The 20144-nt window shown below is 40.9% G+C and overlaps 1 protein-coding gene across 2 annotated transcripts in view; it reads left to right on the top strand.

The window, feature by feature from the left end:
• Positions 1-853: 853 nt before the first annotated feature.
• LOC108709205 (transcription cofactor vestigial-like protein 3) overlaps positions 854-20144 on the top strand; it is a 30816-nt gene continuing 11525 nt past the window's right edge. The window contains exons 1-3 of one of the 2 annotated variants that reach the window (XM_041583369.1): positions 854-1162; positions 10778-11037; positions 12511-13014. In XM_041583369.1, the coding sequence (XP_041439303.1) occupies positions 1053-1162; positions 10778-11037; positions 12511-13014 (874 nt within the window). In that variant the 5' untranslated portion in view covers positions 854-1052. Of the gene's footprint in view, positions 1173-10777; positions 11038-12510; positions 13015-20144 lie in introns of both variants that reach the window. The other variant, XM_018248848.2, reaches the window with a different exon arrangement.

Here is a 20144-nt window from a genome sequence, read left to right as displayed (position 1 = left end):
GCAGCAAAAAGAATCATCGCGTCTATGGGGAGCTTTAGGGTAAGGACACACTGGACGATTTGTCACCAACGTTTTTAAAAAGCAAATCGCGGCGACATATCGCTCGTTTTGTCTCTGAACAAAACCAAATGAAAGACGCCAGCTCCTGTGCCCACAGCGCGTTTGTGAATCTCCTGCAGCTCCAAAACGCACCGAGACCCTTTTCCGAGCGATTTATCAGAAATAGCATGTACTTAGAAAAGCACTGAAATCTCCTAGACACGCACACACATACAGATAAGTAGCAGCAATTGTATTCAAATTACAATGCGAACGCAATGACGCAAGAACGCAAGCACGTAAAGATGCCAGGTTACAGCGGGAAGCACAAACCGTTTCCGGTTTGGGTGGAGCACGTACCGCACAGAGTAATGGGATACAAATCACTTTGTGCCAATAGTCGTTGTGAATCGTCTGTTCAAAAAAGACGATCGTCTTGTCGCCGCGATTTACTTTTTTAAAACGTTGGCGACAAATCGTCCAGTGTGTCCCTACCCTTATGCTACTTTTGAAGAGCCTCTTTGCTAGTTTGGGGCTGGTTTTGTAGTTGACTTTGGCTGGTTTTGAAAATGAAACCAGGTAACCCTGCCTGGGACACAGTGTAACTATTGTCTAATATAAACATCAGCCTGTCACTTGCGCTGACTGAGCACAACTTTGCGCAATCGCATGATCTCCAGTAATGTGTTGCACAGACTGAGCTGCTGCGATAGTTCCCTGTATCGCTCGGCAGCAGTCGCCTCCCCCAGAGGGCGGGTGAGAGGAGGGAGAGCGATTCCCCCCGCAGCGCTGCTTATTGAGCGATTGTGTCGATCTCAGGCTGTTGCACCGCATTGGCCGGAGTCTGACATGAGCCTATTGTGCGCATGCTAATGTCCCGCTATCACATCGCGCAGTCGGCCTCAGCGCACACACAGTCCCGGCGGGATGTATAAGTAGCGACAGGAGCAGCGACATGACGCAGACGATCGCCGGCACTTTTGCTCAGTGAGGAGACACAGGGGAGCTTTGCAATGAGTTGTCTGGATCTTATGTACCATCACCAAGTGTATGGCATGCGCCAATATGTGCCCAGCCCCCCGGCACCTTGTACCTCTGCCTATTACCATCATCATCATCATCACAGCCAACAGGTGAGACATTAATACTGTGTAACTCTCCCCCTGCCTTTCTCTCTTCTCTTATAATACATTACAATATGGGCTACATCCCCCTATACTCAGTGTATCCCCCTATACTCGGTGTATCCCCCTACTCGTTGTATCCCCCTATACTCAGTGTATCTCCCTATACTCAGTGTATTCCCCTATACTCAGTGTATCTCCTCTATACTCGGTGTATCTCCCTATACTCAGTGTATCCCCCTATACTCAGTGTATCTCCTCTATACTCGGTGTATCTCCCTATACTCAGTGTATCCCCCTATACTCAGTGTATCTCCTCTATACTCGGTGTATCCCCCTATACTTAGTGTATCCCCCTATACTTAGTGTATCCCCCTATACTTAGTGTATCCCCTATACTCAGTGTATCCCCCTATACTTAGTGTATCCCCCTATACTTAGTGTATCCCCCTATACTCAGTGTATCTCCCTATACTCAGTGTATCCCCCTATACTTAGTGTATCTCCCTATACTCAGTGTATCCCCCTATACTCAGTGTATCTCCTCTATACTCAGTGTATCCCCCTATACTTAGTGTATCCCCCTATACTTAGTGTATCCCCCTATACTCAGTGTATCCCCCTATACTCGGTGTATCCCCCTACTCGCTGTATCCCCCTATACTCAGTGTATCTCCTCTATACTCGGTGTATCCCCCTATACTCGGTGTATCCCCCTATACTCAGTGTATCCTCCTATACTTGGTGTATCCCCCTATACTCAGTGTATCCCCCTATACTCGGTGTATCCCCCTATACTCGGTGTATCCCCCTATACTCAGTGTATCCCCCTACTCGCTGTATCCCCCTATACTCAGTGTATCTCCTCTATACTCGGTGTATCCCCCTATACTCGGTGTATCCCCCTATACTCAGTGTATCCCCCTATACTCGGTGTATCCCCCTACTCGCTGTATCCCCCTATACTCAGTGTATCTCCTCTATACTCGGTGTATCTCCCTATACTCAGTGTATCCCCCTATACTCAGTGTATCCCCCTATACTCAGTGTATCCCCCCTGTACTCAGTGTATCTCCCTATACTCAGTGTATCCCCCTATACTCAGTGTATCTCCATATTTAAGAAGCCATAAAAAAAATCATATTTGTTACCCATTAGTGGGACAGCGGGGTAACTTGCAGTTAAAGTTGCTGCAGAACCTCTTGGAAGGAAGATGTCTTCATCTTTGGGGATACAGACATCCCTTATATACTTATTTCAAGTTATATATAAACACCTCTTACCCTTTAACTACTGGGATATTCATTCTCTCTCTCTCTCTCTCTCTCTCTCTCTCTCTCTCTCTCTCTCTCTCTCTCTGTCTCTCTCTCTCTCAGTACAATAATTCATATAGAATAATGTATATAATCTGCAAGAGTCGTTATACAATATATAAACCAGTAACTACATATACAGGTATAGAATCTGCTATCTGGAATATCTACTTGGGACCTGGGGTTTTCTAGGTAAAGGATCTTTCTGTAATTTAGATCACCATACCTTAAAGGAGAACTAAACCCCCAAACTAATGAAAACCCCTACCCTCCATAGTCCCTCCTCCCTGTTCCCTCCTGCACAGGAATTAATACCTGTAAATGCCCCTAAGTCTCCAATTACCCCTCAATGCAGAGTCAGCACAGTGGAGCTCACAGGCTTCATCGCTTCGGTCGTCTTTGGGTCCCTTCGGCAATTTCCGTGGTTGTCGGCGAATGCGCAGTTGTCCGGGACCGGAAAATTGCTACAAGTGCTCATGCGCCGATACGCCGTTTACTTACTGAAGACTCCTGAAGCGGTGAAAATGGTGCCTATGAGCTCCGCTGTGCAGGTGTGGGATCCATTATCTGGAAACTCATCCAGAGAGCTCTGGCCGGTTCCATCTCCCATAGACTTCATTTAAATCAAATAATTGAAATATTTAAAAAAATTTCCCTTTTCTCTGTAATAATACAACAAATGTGCTTTGATTAACTGGCCAGGTCAGTAGCACTTCCATTGTACTTATATTATAACTAAGCCTTAGGAATGCTCTAACAAACCCCCTTTTTTGTATTTAATAATAAAACAGTACCTTGTACTTGGTCAAACCAACATATAATTCACTCTTATTGGAGGCAAAACAATTCTCAAAAAAAAATAGATTTTTAGTAGACTTAAGGCATGGAGATCCCAGTTACCAGAATCACCCAGGTTTAAACAAGTCCCATGTCTGTAATAAAATCTAATAATGCATTTAATAAATACATTTAAATACAGTTAAAATAATAAAAAAAGCAGTGACGTGGCCGGCACCAGAACTACAAATTTTTTCCAATGGCCCAAACGGAAATGACTGCCCTAGAATATCCCTGTGAAACTTACACAACTGCATAGCAATCGTTCCGGATTCACTGATTAAAATGAACGGATTTAATTGATCGGTATCAATGTAGTCCTAGTCATTCAATCATGGGCGCAGATTTCATTGTTCTTGGGCCCATAAAATATGAGGATATAACTTGGGTGAAAATGATACTTAAAATGAGGAGTAGCGGTAATAGTAATAATACTTCCATGTATTTTGTTTAACATCCAATTTCCATAAACCAGTACAGGTATGGGATCCATTATAGGAAACCCGTTATCCAGAAAGCTCTGAATTACGGAAAGGCTGTCTCCCATAGACTCCATTATATCAAATTTTTAAAAATGATTTCCTTTTTTCTCTGTAATAATAAAACAGTCGCTTGTACTAGATCCCAACTAAGATATAATTAATCCTTATTGGAAGCAAAGCCAGCCTATTGGGTTTATTTAATGTTTACATGATTTTCTAGTAGACATGCATGGGTACTTCGACTAGGGAATAGACCAAATTCGATTCGAATTTAAAAAAAAAATCGAAAATTTTAAATTTATCATGTACTGTCTCTTTAAAACTGTGACTTCGACTATTCGCCATCTACAAGCTGGAGTCAATTGGTGGACTTTTAAAAATCAAATGTTTTCTTATTTTTTTTAAAATACTTTGAATCGAATTTGATCGAATGCGACTTTACTTCGATTCAAACCATAGAATACAGTCTATTCACCCGCAAAAAAATATTAATTCAAATAATAAATAAATAATAAAAAACAAATTTCAGTTGGTCTTTTTATATTCGAATGTCGAAGTTAAGGGAGTCAAATTAATGTTACCGAAGTGCAATGTCTATGGGGACCTTCCACAGAACTTTTCTAAGTTTTTTTGATCGAATAGAAATCCTTCGATCAGTCGCTAAAAATCGTTCGAATCGTTCGATTTGAACTATTTAATCGTTAGATCGAACAACTTCTATTCGATCGTTGAATCGATCGAATACACTAAAAATCCTTCAACTTCGATATTCGAAGTCGAAGGATTTCAATTAAAGGGTCGAATTTCGAAGTTTTTTTAACTTCGAAATTAGACCCTTAGTAAATATGCCCCTTAAAGATCCGTTATCTGGAAAACCCAAGATCCTGCGCATTCTGGATAACAGATCCCATACCTGTATGTAGAACATAGATGTAGAACAATACACTTAACTGACCTGATTTTACTTGTCTGCATAGTTTTCTATAAAGTACATATAGTAATAGATATAAGTGATTAGAGATCCCCCTATTTAATATAAGCATGAATAGAGTTAAGGTAAGACAAGTGTAAAAGTGTAAAGTGCTACAATATATTTTTATTATACTACAGTGTTTCATGGGAAGTTATTGATATAGCCCCTAAAATTTATACACAGTGTATTGTATCATCCAATGAGAGGGCACTGCTGGCGGTGAAAGGGTTAAAGGAGAACTAAACCCTAAAAATAAATATTTTATATAGTGAACTTATTGCACGAGGCTAAAGTTTCAGCTTGTCAATAGCAGCAATGATCCAGGACTTCAAACTTGTCACATGGGGTCACCATCTTGGAAAGTGTCTGTGACACTCACATGCTCAGTGGGCTCTGATTGGCTGTTGAGAAGCTAAGCTTAGGGCTCGTCACTAATTATCCAGCAGAAAATGAGCTTCCCCTGTAATATAAGCTGATGCTACAGGTTTGCTGATTATTAAATTCTGATGCTAATTGCACTGGTTTCTGTGCTGCCATGTAGTAATTATGTGTATTAATTACTAATCAGCCTTATATTGTGACATTTCTATTCTATGTGTACTGTATATTGTGAGTGGGTCCCTAAGCTCAGTAAGTGACAGCAGCACAGAGCATGTGCAGTGAATCAGCAGAAAAGAAGATGGGGAGCTACTGGGGCATCTTTGGAGACACAGATCTTTACTGCTAAAGGGCTGTGGTTGCCTTGGGCTGGTGCAGAAGCACAAAACATCACGTACAACATTTCTAGCTACTTCTTTAGTTTAACTTTCCTTGTCCTTTAAACAGTTCCCTTATCTGCCCCTGATGAGATCCGTCCCATAAAGTGAAGTAACCCCGGTGCTGCCCAAGGAAATGTGCATAATAAGAATGTGTGTTGTCTTATCAGACTGGCAGGAGCTTGTGAGCACGCACAGAGCGTGGGTGTGGGGTGGGGCTTATACTGACTTGGCCCAGAGCATGTCACTGGAGAATACAGCTTGTGTTGTTGCTGCATTCCATAAAGTTTTATCATTATTATCCGTGTAGATCATACTTTACATGGGAAGTGTCCCTCCTCGCAGCCTCCTGCCAGCCATACACAACTCCAGTGCTCTTCCAAACCTTTTTGGCACCCTTCAGTTTGATTATCAGGGGGACTCCATAGTTGCCTATATGTAACCCCTCGGTTATGTGTCTGTCTGTATATATATGGGACCTGTTATCCAGAATGCTCAGGACCTGAGGCTTTTTGAATAACAGATCTTTCTGTAATTTGGATCTTCATACCTTAATGGTTGGGGCAGACGAGATTCGGGGAGATTCTGCCCGAACTGCCTTCCGTCGGCTTGAATAAAGAATCGTCTGCGCTAATGCACTCGCGGTGCTTCGATTTCCGAAGTCGCCCGAAGTTTCTTAGTGAGGCAACTTCGGGCGACTTTGGAAATTGAAGCGACATTAGCGAAATCGATTCTTCATACAAGCGGATGGAAGGCAGTTCCGGGAGATTGTCGCCACGCAGAAGAGGCGATTAGTCGCCAGGCGACTAAATCTCCCTGAATCTGCCCGTCTGCCCCAACCTTTAGGGGCAGATGTATCAAGGGTCGAATATCGAGGGTTAATTAACCCTCGATATTCGACTGGCGAATTAAAATCCTTCGACTTCGAATATCGGAGTCGAAGGATTTTCCGCAATTCGTTAGATCGAACGATGGAAGGAATAATCGTTCGATTGAACAATCCATCGATCGAAGGATTATCCTTCGATCAGAAAAAACTTGGAAAGCCTATGGGGACCTTCCCCATAGGCTAACATGGACTTCAGTAGCTTTTAGGTGGCGAACTAGGGGGTCGAAGTTTTTTCTTAAAGAGACAGTACTTTGACTATCGAATGGTCGAATAGTCGAACGATTTTTACTTCGAATCATTCGAAGTCGAAGTCGTAGTTGAAGGTCGAAGTAGCCAATTCGATGGTCGAAGTAGCCCAAAAAATACTTCGAAATTCGAAGTATTTTTTATTCTATTCCTTCACTCGAGCTAAGTAAATGGGCCCCTTAGTCTACTAGAAAATCATGTAAACATTAAATAAACGCAATAGGCTGGTTTTGCTTCCAATAAAGATGAATTATATCTTGGTTTGGATCAAGTACAGGTATGGGATCCATTATCCAGAAAGCTCCGAATTAAAAAAATTTTTAAAAATCGATTTCCTTTTTCTCTGTAATAATAAAACAGCAACTTGTACTTGATCCCAACTGAAATATAATTAAAGGGGTGGTTCACCTTTAAGCTAACTTTCAGTTATAGAAAGGCAAATTCTAAGCACGTTTTCAATTGGTCTTTGTTTATTTTTTTTATAGTTTTTTAATTATTTACCTTCTTCTGATTCTTTCCATCTTTCAAATGGGGGTCACTGACCCCATCTAAAAAAGAAATGCCCTGTAAGGCTACCAATGTATTGTTAGTGCTAATTTTTGTTACTCGTTTTTTTATTCAGACCCTCTCCTATTTATATCCCAGTCTCTAATTCAAATGCAAGGTTGCTACTATAATTTGAACCCTAGCAACCAGACGGCTGAAATTGCAAACTGGAAAGCTGTTGAATAAAAAACGAAATAACTCAAAAAAACACAAATAATAAAAAATTGAAAACCAATTGCAAATTGTCTCGGAATATCACTCTCGACATCATACTAATTTAAGGTGAACAAATCCTTATTGGAGGCAAAACCAGCCTATTGGTTATATTTAATGTTTACGTAATTTTCATTTGAAGATCCAAATTAAGGAAAGATCTGTTATCTGGAAAACCCCGGGTCTAGAACATTCTGTATAACAGGTCCCATACCTTTACAAGGTACTATTTTATTATTACAGAGAAAAAGGAAATCGTTTTTTTAATTTAAATTATTTGAATAAAATAGAGCCTTTCTGGAATTTGTAGCTTTTTTGGATAATGGGTTTCTGGATAATGGATCCTATATATAACATAGTGACAAATATATAGAAAACATTTTGCAGTAACATCACACAGGGCAGATTAACAGACACAGAAGAAGCTGAAGAGTGAACCAATTGGTCCAAATTGTAACCTGAGCATTTTATGACTTGTGGAGATTCAGATGTTGTTGAACTACAGCTTCCAGAATCTAGAATTCCATCTGGCATTGTGAAATTATATTTGTGCAGGGAATGTATATCGACTTGAGTTTCCAGATAATGGACCCACATACACGTACATAAATAAAAGCTCCTCGGTACAAGATACTATTTCAGAATATAATGTGTTTTTTGATAACAGTCTCTTAAATCTTAAACATGTTGCATTGCTGTTTCCGTTAAGAAGAGTTTTGAATCATCTCGTTGTTGATTGACTAATACTCTCCTCTGGCTCATCTGCGCTGGTTCTTATCTCTGCTGTTCATTTGCATTTCAACCTGCAGACAGTCAAACTTGACAGCTCTTTTATATTGCTAAAAAAAGGTCCTTTAAACTATACCTAGCCTGTAATAGCTCCTGCTAGCTTCTGTCAATCGTCTTTAATCGTCAGCCCTTTCAAGTGCATGTTAGAGGAAGTCCCCTGCTGGGTTGTGCAAATGACAGTCAAGTGGGAAGACACAAAGAGTCAGCAATCCACTCTACAATAAAACCATGGGCTACTGTAGGTCCAGGTTTGGCTGTTAAAGTCAGGGCAGCCATCAGGGGGGGTCAGGGGGGAGAGTTGTAGGGGGCCCCGAGGGTAAGGGGGGCCTGGCCACAGCCGCACTTACTTGATTAGCCGGCCCCCCAACTTTCTGAAAGCTGCTGACTTCTGGAAGGCCCTGGCCACCAATTTTCTCATAATGTGGGGGGGGGGGCTGGCCACCAATTTTTTTTTCTCATGTGGGGTCCTAGCCACCAATATTTTTTAATGGGGGGGCCCTGGCCACCAATATCTTTTTTGTTTTTTTACTGTGTGGTGGGGGCGGACCTGTGGGGTGGGGAGGGCGGAACTGGGGCCCAGGAAATGTTGTCGTATAGGGCCCTGCGATTACTGATGGCGGTCCTGGTTAAAGTACAATGTATTTATACAGTATGTTATTGGCCTATTTAGATAGTGATCAATGAAATGAGTTATCAGTGAGATTTAGTACTTTCTTGCAAGGAGTTGGCAGTCAGATGTCCTGTACCTATGGCAGAACTGGGCCTAATACGACACTTAACCAAGGTACACTGAATAATTAGTGGGCCAGACAAAGAGCTACTCCATTTAATAACTGAGCACAATGAAGACATACATACATACCATGCGTTCCTTAGAGCTTTAGCACACGGGCAGATTCGGGGAGATTTAGTCGCCTGGCGACTAATTGCCTCTTCTTCGGGGCAACAATCTCCCTGAACTGCCGTCTCCCTGCCTTCCGCTTCCGGCTAAAATGAAAAATCGCTTGCGGCAATACACTCGCGACGTTTCTGTTTCCGAAGTCGCCCGAAGTTGCCTCATGACGAAAATCGAAGCAACGCGAGTGCATTGCCGCAGGAGATTTTTCATTTTAGCAGGCAGAAGCCATGGAGAAGGCAGTTCCGGGATATTGTCGCCCTGAAGAAGAGGCGATTAGTCGCCAGGCGACTAAATCTCCCCGAATCTGTGTGATTCTCCTTGTACACAGCTCATAAATGGAGATAGTCTTGTCTAGCTGACCTACTAAATACAGTATTTGGGTCAGATGCTGCCCAAAGCAAAGAGTATCTGCATTCACATCTGTAGGGCATTGTACGACTAGGGTTGCCACCTGGCCGGTATTTTACCGACCTGGTCGTTAAAAATGATGCTTGACACCAATATTATTAATAGGAAAAAAAACAGCAAGAATATATAGGAAGGCCGGTATTTTTTTCCAGAAAAGGTGGCAACCCTATGTACGACACACCAATGATTCTGTGTGCTTCCATCTTCTTTGCACCACAGTAGGCTTTGGCTTGGAGAGGCTTGCACTGTCGTGGTGGTGAGACCATTTTTCCATTTTCTGGTTCATTTCCATGTGTTCAACTGTACAATGAAAAAGTGACTTTTTTTAAAGCTATTCTAAATTTGGTGAGTGAGGCTAACATACGGCTAAAGAGAGCCCCTAAGGATGTTTGTTTTTTAGGAGATAGTGTTAACCTATAAAGCGCTTTCTTTGATTTCTTTGGTTGGAAATTGATATAAAAATATAAAGTGCTGCATAATTGCTAACATTTTATAACACACATATTTGAGACATTTTATGTCATACCCCCAATCTACCTTAGTCACGTGCACCTGAAACGACACCCGAATTTGCAAGTCCCACACTTGCAAATTCACAACAGACTTGTCCGATTTGCCAAGACAAACCATGTTCGCTCAGTATTTTCATGCAGCTTTCTAGACTGATGTGCCGGAATGGAATTGAAACTATGCTTGCAGGGAGCTCTGCCAAACTGCTGTATAATGTCTATTCTGTTATTCGGTATGAGCGTTTCTGCCCTTCAGTCTCGCTTTTCCAAAATGAAAAACTACAAATAGCCTAATGTTTGTATTTTCTTTTAAATATAGCTTATACTAAACTAAACATATATCTAACATTGCATTTATATCTGAGAGCCCAGTAGGAAGCTGTCGCATTGTGTTTTCATATTGAGGAGACACAGGCAACAATAGATTTTGCCATATCCAAATTGGCCAAACATATAGATAAACAAAAGATGGGCTTTGAGGGTTTATTCCTCTTGGCTTTCCATGTTTAGTCCCAGAAATCTCTTAGACTAAAGTTTCACCAGTAGCTGCTTTTTGTAGTGGGGTATAAATAGGTTCAATTGTCTCCTATGGTGTAAGGAGACTACTGTGTCCATATTGGAAACAAAGAGACATATTTCTGGCCAACATGAGCAGCTTCGAATCTGCTGGTGAGACGTAGGCCATAACTATACGACAGGCCACCAGCAAAGTGTCACCAGACTTGATAAATACTGAACATGGGTTTCTCTTGTTTCACAGAAGAGAATAGCTGCCTACAACAAGATGCAAGAAGCATTAGAAATGGCTCACCCTACAAAACAGGAGGAAGAGGAGAAGGAGCAGCCTGCGGAGATGGAGTATTTGAATTCTCGCTGTGTCCTATTAACATACTTTCAGGGAGACATTGGGGCAGTGGTGGATGAACATTTCTCCAGGGCTCTAAGCCAAATAAGCTCCTTCAATCCTGAAAATACAACGTCAAAGAGCAAACTAAACACCAATTCTCTATGGAAGGGTAAGCAAACATTTCTACTTGTAGACACCAAACGAGTGATCTCTTTCAACGCTTCTGCTTGGTATTTATAGCAGTCAGAATATTTATATTTAACTTTTTCAGTTTAATTTTTTCATTTTGGTGATCACTCAAACTGCTCGTAGCAAGACAGAGACATCAATCCAACGCTAGACATCAAGTTCTGTTCCCATAGGAGAATTCCCCTTAAAATAGCCAACATTTACTTATAATTAGAAAAATAAGTGAGCTCCGAGCAAGGCCAAATGTTTCAGCTAGCTAAAATGCAGTAGCCGGCTTTATCTTCTGACTTTACTATAAAAGGCATTCACAATGCTTCTAAAGTCATCTGTATATGGTTTGCAACTATATTCAGAGCTCTCTTTGAGGTTGCTCTTATGAAATCCACTTTGAAATGATAGTAATTTACAGGATAGTAATACTTGATCTTATGAATCCCGTCATTTCATAATATGGGAATTGTATACTTATATTTGGACTTCAGAGATTGAAAAATATAATGGGAATAATGTAAATCGTATTCTAATATGCAAGTATATGAGAAGTCGCTAAGGAATGCCATGACCAAATAAAAGCATAAATCCTCAGGTTTGAGGATTACAAGGAGACTTATTATATTTATAATGCAGGAAATTGATCATATCTTATAAAAGACAAGTTTGGAGTCATTAGGTAATGGTATGTTCGGGATTCAAACTGAATCTGAATCCTAATTTACATATGCAAATTAGGAGGGGGAGGGAAATTGCATGATTTGTTGTCACAAAACAAGGAAGAAAAAAAGTTTTCCTCTTCCCGCCCCTAATTTGCATATGCAAATTAAGTTCGGTATTCAGCCGAATCATTCGTGAAGGATTCCGGGGTTCGCCGAATCCAAAATAGTGTATTCGGTGCTTCCCTAGTGAGAGTACTAAGCACCATTCATTTTTGACGATATTACTAATAATCTTAAAGTGGCCATACACAAGGAGATCCGCTCCCCGATCCATTGAGGTGGGCGATATCGGGCTGATCCCATCGTGGGCCCTAGGGCCCAATGATCAGATCAGAATGGAGGCAATACAGGCGGTCGGATCGTGGGGCCGAATCAACGAACAGATGCCGTGATCCAACTGAATTTTTTACCCTGCCTGATCGACATCTGCCCGACTATCGGTCAGATATTGATTGGGGACGCCCCTCAGATGGCCCCACTCACGGGCCAATAAGATGCCGACTTGGTCTGTCGGCTGCTTTTATCGGCCGTGTATGGGGGCCTTTATTCCTAACTCTTTGTATGTTATAAGGATATTTTGGCTTGAATACTCACACATAAGTGGTCAGGGAATGCCATGGTGTCTTCCTATACAATAGCAGGAGCTACTTTATACCATAGACATAGATAATGTAGAAGACCTCAGTGAAAAGAAAACCTTGGAAAAATTGTTATAACTGATGTTTTGACCTTTGTTTCAGAAAGCCCATCAGCATCATGCCAAAGGAACAGTTTTCCATCATCACTATGGGCGAACTCTTATCAGGCAACTACTCCACCATGTTTGAGTGGGGTTCATCCAGACTTTTCAACAGCCCCTAGTACCTTCTCAAGCACGGACCATACCAGCTGGCGTGGGGAAACTTTACATCAGACCATACCCCCTCCTCCACCAGCTTCTTCAGAATCCTGGCATTATCCATTGGCTTCACAGGCAAGCTCTCCATATACACACATGCATGATGTGTACATGTATCACCACCATGGCCATCCACACGCCCACCATCATCATCATCTCCCAGCTTCACACCTAGACCCAAGATATGGACATCTGTTAATGCCGCCAGTAAGGGCCTCAAGGATTTCTGCTCCCCAGTGTGATATTACAAAAACTGATGCCTCTCCTGCCAACACTGCTACCTCGGCATGGAATGGAGCATTGCATAGTACAGTGGATATTGTTCCAAGTTTTGGCTTTGAGACAGGTATGTGTCACTGAGTAAAATCAATGGACAATGTAGGCTAGTTCTTATATAGTATTATAATGTAGTAGATAACATATGCCATGCTGGTAATATTGAGAATATTAATGTCAACAGTAAGTGGCTCAAGGATTTCTGCTCCACATTAACCATCTTTGATCGTTGCACGTTGCTTCTCGAAAAAAAACATTTTTATTCAAAATGTACAAAATGTGAATATGTTTCTGTCTGAGGGGGGGGGAACGATTTAATAAAAAAATCATTTATATTTCATACTGTACACACTGTAATATATGTTTGATTTTATAGATTTTTTTATGTGAAAACTAGTAAACAACTGCTGAACAATCTGTTATATTCGTGATTTTTTTTTTAATTGAATCATTTCTCTGTAAAACTACTTATTGCGTGTGGTCCATATTCTCACTTTAGTTTACCTCTGATGACCTAATTAAAACCATATTATTCTAGTGGAACGTAATCCGTCCGCTGCTCTTCTTTATGAGCATTAAAAATACCGTGTTTTTTTTAACATTCCTTGCCAAAACTTGCATTTTCTACCAAATATCTAGTGTATGCAATATGTACTATACAATTATAAATAACTCTACAAATAGAGTTTTATAGTAAACATATTTGCAGGATAGGCAATATTCCATAAATTTCCATAATGTTCCATATCTTTTAAGTTCCCATTGTCTGGAGAAGTTTATGAAATGAGAAGCCTCATAAAATACAAATAGGCCACATAATGTACCTGGTTTACAAGTCACAGTTATAATGTTAAGCCTTTTAACGGGTGAAAAGTTCACTAAGGAATCAATTAAACCAATGCAGGAGAATGGGATTATTTTAGTGGATTTGTGTATGAAGCAGAAACTTTTTATTTACAGAAGGGCCCAGAAGAGAAAACTCGAGACTGGAATAGAGGTAGAGGGGGTATCAGGTAAAATGAGAAGGCTAGTAATCGCCAACCTGAAAAAAAAAATCATTTAAAGTTAAGGGCACACGCTCAATATTTTCTGCTACAAACTAAGATCAAATCCGCTCTGGTTTTTTACGCTTATTTATTATTACATTTTCCCGAAAATTTGGTTTGCGGTAAAAAGTCGAATATTTCGTAATTTTCACCCGAAAACTTTGGGGTATTGCACGAAACCCACCGCACATCAAAAAATCATTGGGACTTCTCCCATTGACTTATATGCAACCTCGACAGGTCTGATTTTCAGATTCTGACTTTTCCATCCTTGGGGTTTAATAAATTCCGAAAAAATTGTGATTTTTTTAAAAGTCAGATTTTATTAAAGAAATCATGAAATTTTCGTGATTTTTGCATTCAGAGTTTAGTAAATAACACCCTTAGTGGCCCGGCGACAAATCGCCTCTTCTTCGGGTGACTAATCTCCCCGAAAGCCTTCCCGCTGGCTATAATCGAAATTGTTGGCAGGATGGCACTCAGAGCACTTCGTTTTCCAAAGTCGCCTGAAGTTTCCTCGTTAGCTAACCTTGGGACGACTTCAAAAACGAAGTGTGGCATAAACTATTATATAATTCCATTAAACTCCTCAGTGTTATTTATGTTTAATACCATGACTGTAAAGTAGGAGGGTCTCTGGATTCTACAATATCTACATTATCTACAAAGTTCAAAAGAGGCTCATAGGATCCATCGATATGGTTGGTGCACTAGGTCCAGAGAATTTGATTAGCTTTTGTGATGCCTTGCCTTTGTATATTTTTGATGTGATCGTGACTTAAGAAGCTTGAAGTCATAAGTGATAACAATGTATAAACTCTTTGCAATGATCTCTTGATCAGGAAGCCTCCTACTAACTTTCACTACTGGACTTGTAAGCTTAAAAAGCGTTTGTTTGGATAGGAATCTATGGGCAGTTTGTTCTTGGGTTCTTCACTACAGTTATGGGACCTGTTATCCAGAATGCTCCAGATAATGGATCTTCCATAATTTGGATCTTCATACCTTAAAATCATGTAAACATCAAAAAAACCCAATAGGCTGGTTTTGCGTCCAATAAGGCTTAATTATATCTTAGTTTGGATCAAGTACAAGGTACTGTTTATTATGACAGGTATGGGACCTGTTATCCAGAATGCTTGGGACCTTGCTTGTCTGGATAATGGATCTTTCTGTAATTTGGATCTTCATACCTTAAGTCTACTAGAAAATCATGTAAACATTAAATAAACCCAATAGGCTGGTTTTGCTTCCAATAAGGATTAATTATATCTTAGTTGGGATCAAGTACAAGCTACTGTTTTATTATTACAGAGAAAAAGGAAATCAATTTTAAAAATCCGGATTATATGATTATAATGGAGTCTATAGGAGACAGCCTTTCCGTAATTTGGAGCATTTTGGATAACTGATCCCATACCTGTACAAAGAAAAAGGAAATCACTTTTAAAAATCTGGATCATTTGATTATAATGGAGTCAGTCGACGGGAGATGGCCTTTCAGTAATTCGGAAGCTTTCTAGATAATGAATCCCATACCTGTAGTGCATTCAATTATCTTTAAGGGGCCCATTTATTCAACCTTAAAATTTTCTGCCCACATTTTTAGAGAAAAAAAAACCTCTCAACTTTTTGTTGATTTGTTATGCTCTGAAGCTGCTTAAAATCCGAAAATAATTGAGCTAAAAGCTGTCGAAATCATGTACAAGTCAATGGCAGTTGGTCCCTTTAATAATTGGAGCACATTTTATGCCTTCAGGATTCTAGATAGTTTCGGGCTGTTTGACTTTGGTTTTCGTTCGATAATCCGTTAAATTCGAGTTGTGGAGGTGACAATTTGATAAAGTCGAGGTTTTTGGGACGTCATCTTGAAAAAGTCCCACAATTCGAATTTAAATGTGATTTTGTCACAGATTTTACTCGCACCGATTTATTCGTAAATTGAAGGGATTAATTATAGTGAGAAAAAGTCAAGTTTTAGTAAATACCCCCCCAAGTCTCTTACATGATAAAACTTAAACTGCAATTGGTCTGACTATTTGCACGATGAGTTTGTTCTATGATCTGTGGAAAATGGTTAGGTCTGATTGCTCCAAATATTTCCGTCAAAAGCCACACGAAGGAGTGAGTCTCTTTTGGTCGTACCAAGAAATTAGAAAGCCAACTGTCTCTCAATTTATCTGCATGAAATGTAGCTGTAGGTTCAAGGGATGCACCAAATCCAGGATTCGGTTTGGGATTTCGGCCAGGATTTGGCCTTTTTCAGCAGGATCGGATCCTTCTGCCTGGCCGAACCGAATCCGGTTATGCAAATGCAAATTAGGGCCGGGAGATCGTGTGACTTTTTGTCACAAAACAAGGAAGTAAAAAATGCTTTCCCCTTCCCATACCTAATTTGCATATGCAAATCAGGATTTGGTTCGGTATTCAGCCAAATCTTTCGTGAAGGATCCCTAGTAGTTTCTAGTTTCCTTGTGGATAAATGCATGGGAGTTGCTCTGCAAATCAGTGCAAACAAGTATTTATTAACATTATATTCCTTCCAGAATCAAATGAGAATTAACCACATAAAGTGGCTGTTCCATCTGATTTGATCCACTGGCCCTACTCCAGTTACTGACACCGACAGGCCACTGCTATACAAGTGTTAGCATCATTCACACAGGTATAAATACAAACATGTGGTTAAGATTATTTTAAAAAATTCAACCTCCCAACCACGATTTGCCTTAATTTTTTTAAAAAAATTGAATGAAAATTGGGAAAAGTCTCAACACAATCATGTAGCTATTCAAACTATGTGAATGTTTTGAATTGTCACCCGAAAACCTCAAAATTTCAGAGAATTCAAAGTCAAAGAGCCCTAAACCTTTGAAAATCATGAAAGCAAAAAACATGTTCTAATTGTAAAAGGGACATCTGCCATTGACTTTTAAATGGCTTCAGAAGGTTTTAGCTGGAGTATTTTCGGACTCTTTTTTAGCAGCTTCAGAGCTTAATAAATCTCGAAAAATTTTAGGGTTTTTTTCCTCTAGGCTCGAGGCTTCATAAATAGGCCCCTTAATATCAGGGCTGTCCTGGGAGACGTCGGGAGTTGCAGGTTGGATCATAGATACACGGTTAATTAACTCGAGCCCTGACAGTTCTTGCAGTTGTACCATATAATCTATTCACAAAGAGTTGTATGTCAAAAGAATAAACAGCAAGAGAAAGGAATTTAACGAGTGCAATGATAATTGCCTAAAAGACAAACATTGATTTCTAGTAATTCCTGGGCATATTTGTGTTTGTTTGTAATTTTGTGTGGTGCTACTTGAGTATTTAGCAGTGAATCCTCTTGCAGTGAATTTATAATAGAGAAAATATTAAAGTACATAAAATAATGCAAGTAAAATATATGAATATTAAGGTTGGGTGGATGATGTACAGACATAGATCTTTTTATATGGTCAATGTCAACCAAGGTTTCTTATTAAGTCCCACAGGCCCTTTCTTCTACTGTAGAAATCTAGATTGATGACTTCCTCCCAATTGTATGTCTCTCATTTGTCATTCTGTGTAGGAGGAGATTCAATCTATTGTAAAAGAGTCCTACTGTCATTGGAGGATAGACAAAATAGGATAATAGTCTCTGGGAAGGGAGTGTGACTGTGGGATAGCAGGTATAGTAGGGAGAGATGGTGTCTATAGTAACAGTGGATAATAGTCTCTGGGAAGGGAGTGTGACTGTGGGATAGCAGGTATAGTAGGGAGAGATGGTGTCTATAGTAACAGTGGATAATAGTCTCTGGGAAGGGAGTGTGACTGTGGGATAGCAGGTATAGTAGGGAGAGATGGTGTCTATAGTAACAGTGGATAATAGTCTCTGGGAAGGGAGTGTGACTGTGGGATAGCAGGTATAGTAGGGAGAGATGGTGTCTATAGTAACAGTGGGATAATAGTCTCTGGGAAGGGAGTGTGACTGTGGGATAGCAGGTATAGTAGGGAGAGATGGTGTCTATAGTAACAGTGGATAATAGTCTCTGGGAAGGAAGTGTGACTGTGGGATAGCAGGTATAGTAGGGAGAGATGGTGTCTATAGTAACAGTGGATAATAGTCTCTGGGAAGGGAGTGTGACTGTGGGATAGCAGGTATAGTAGGGAGAGATGGTGTCTATAGTAACAGTGGGATAATAGTCTCTGGGAAGGGAGTGTGACTGTGGGATAGCAGGTATAGTAGGGAGAGATGGTGTCTATAGTAACAGTGGATAATAGTCTCTGGGAAGGGAGTGTGAGTGTGGGATAGCAGGTATAGTAGGGAGAGATGGTGCCTATAGTAACAGTGGATAATAGTCTCTGGGAAGGGAGTGTGACTGTGGGATAGCAGGTATAGTAGGGAGAGATGGTGCCTATAGTAACAGTGGATAATAGTCTCTGGGAAGGGACTGTGACTGTGGGATAGCAGGTATAGTAGGGAGAGATGGTGCCTAAACTAACAGTGAATAATAGTCTCTGGGAAGGGAGTGTGACTGTGGGATAGCAGGTATAGTAGGGAGAGATGGTGTCTATAGTAACAGTGGATAATAGTCTCTGGGAAGGAAGTGTGACTGTGGGATAGCAGGTATAGTAGGGAGAGATGGTGTCTATAGTAACAGTGGATAATAGTCTCTGGGAAGGGAGTGTGACTGTGGGATAGCAGGTATAGTAGGGAGAGATGGTGTCTATAGTAACAGTGGGATAATAGTCTCTGGGAAGGGAGTGTGACTGTGGGATAGCAGGTATAGTAGGGAGAGATGGTGTCTATAGTAACAGTGGATAATAGTCTCTGGGAAGGGAGTGTGAGTGTGGGATAGCAGGTATAGTAGGGAGAGATGGTGCCTATAGTAACAGTGGATAATAGTCTCTGGGAAGGGAGTGTGACTGTGGGATAGCAGGTATAGTAGGGAGAGATGGTGCCTATAGTAACAGTGGATAATAGTCTCTGGGAAGGGACTGTGACTGTGGGATAGCAGGTATAGTAGGGAGAGATGGTGCCTAAACTAACAGTGAATAATAGTCTCTGGGAAGGGAGTGTGACTGTGGGATAGCAGGTATAGTAGGGAGAGATGGTACCTATAGTAACAGTGGATAATAGTCTCTGGCAAGGGAGTGTGACTGTGGGATAGCAGGTATAGTAGGGAGAGATGGTACCTATAGTAACAGTGGATAATAGTCTCTGGGAAGGGAGTGTGACTGTGGGATAGCAGGTATAGTAGGGAGAGATGGTACCTATAGTAACAGTGGATAATAGTCTCTGGGAAGGGAGTGTGACTGTGGGATATCAGGTATAGTAGGGAGAGATGGTACCTATAGTAACAGTGGATAATAGTCTCTGGGAAGGGAGTGTGACTGTGGGATAGCAGGTATAGTAGGGAGAGATGGTGTCTATAGTAACAGTGGATAATAGTCTCTGGGAAGGGAGTGTGACTGTGGGATAGCAGGTATAGTAGGGAGAGATGGTGCCTATAGTAACAGTGGATAATAGTCTCTGGGAAGGGAGTGTGACTGTGGGATAGCAGGTATAGTAGGGAGAGATGGTGCCTATAGTAACAGTGGATAATAGTCTCTGGGAAGGGAGTGTGACTGTGGGATAGCAGGTATAGTAGGGAGAGATGGTGTCTATAGTAACAGTGGGATAATAGTCTCTGGGAAGGGAGTGTGACTGTGGGATAGCAGGTATAGTAGGGAGAGATGGTGCCTATAGTAACAGTGGATAATAGTCTGTGGGAAGGGAGTGTGACTGTGGGATAGCAGGTATAGTAGGGAGAGATGGTGCCTATAGTAACAGTGGATAATAGTCTGTGGGAAGGGAGTGTGACTGTGGGATAGCAGGTATAGTAGGGAGAGATGGTGTCTATAGTAACAGTGGATAATAGTCTGTGGGAAGGGAGTGTGACTGTGGGATAGCAGGTATAGTAGGGAGAGATGGTGTCTATAGTAACAGTGGATAATAGTCTCTGGGAAGGGAGTGTGACTGTGGGATAGCAGGTATAGTAGGGAGAGATGGTGTCTATAGTAACAGTGGATAATAGTCTCTGGGAAGGGAGTGTGACTGTGGGATAGCAGGTATAGTAGGGAGAGATGGTGTCTATAGTAACAGTGGATAATAGTCTCTGGGAAGGGAGTGTGACTGTGG

Source organism: Xenopus laevis, chromosome 2S, assembly GCF_017654675.1.
Source record: "Xenopus laevis strain J_2021 chromosome 2S, Xenopus_laevis_v10.1, whole genome shotgun sequence".
Lineage (NCBI taxonomy): Eukaryota > Metazoa > Chordata > Amphibia > Anura > Pipidae > Xenopus > Xenopus laevis.
Note: the sequence above shows the minus strand (reverse complement) of the source record. Positions and strands in the feature narration are given on the sequence as shown.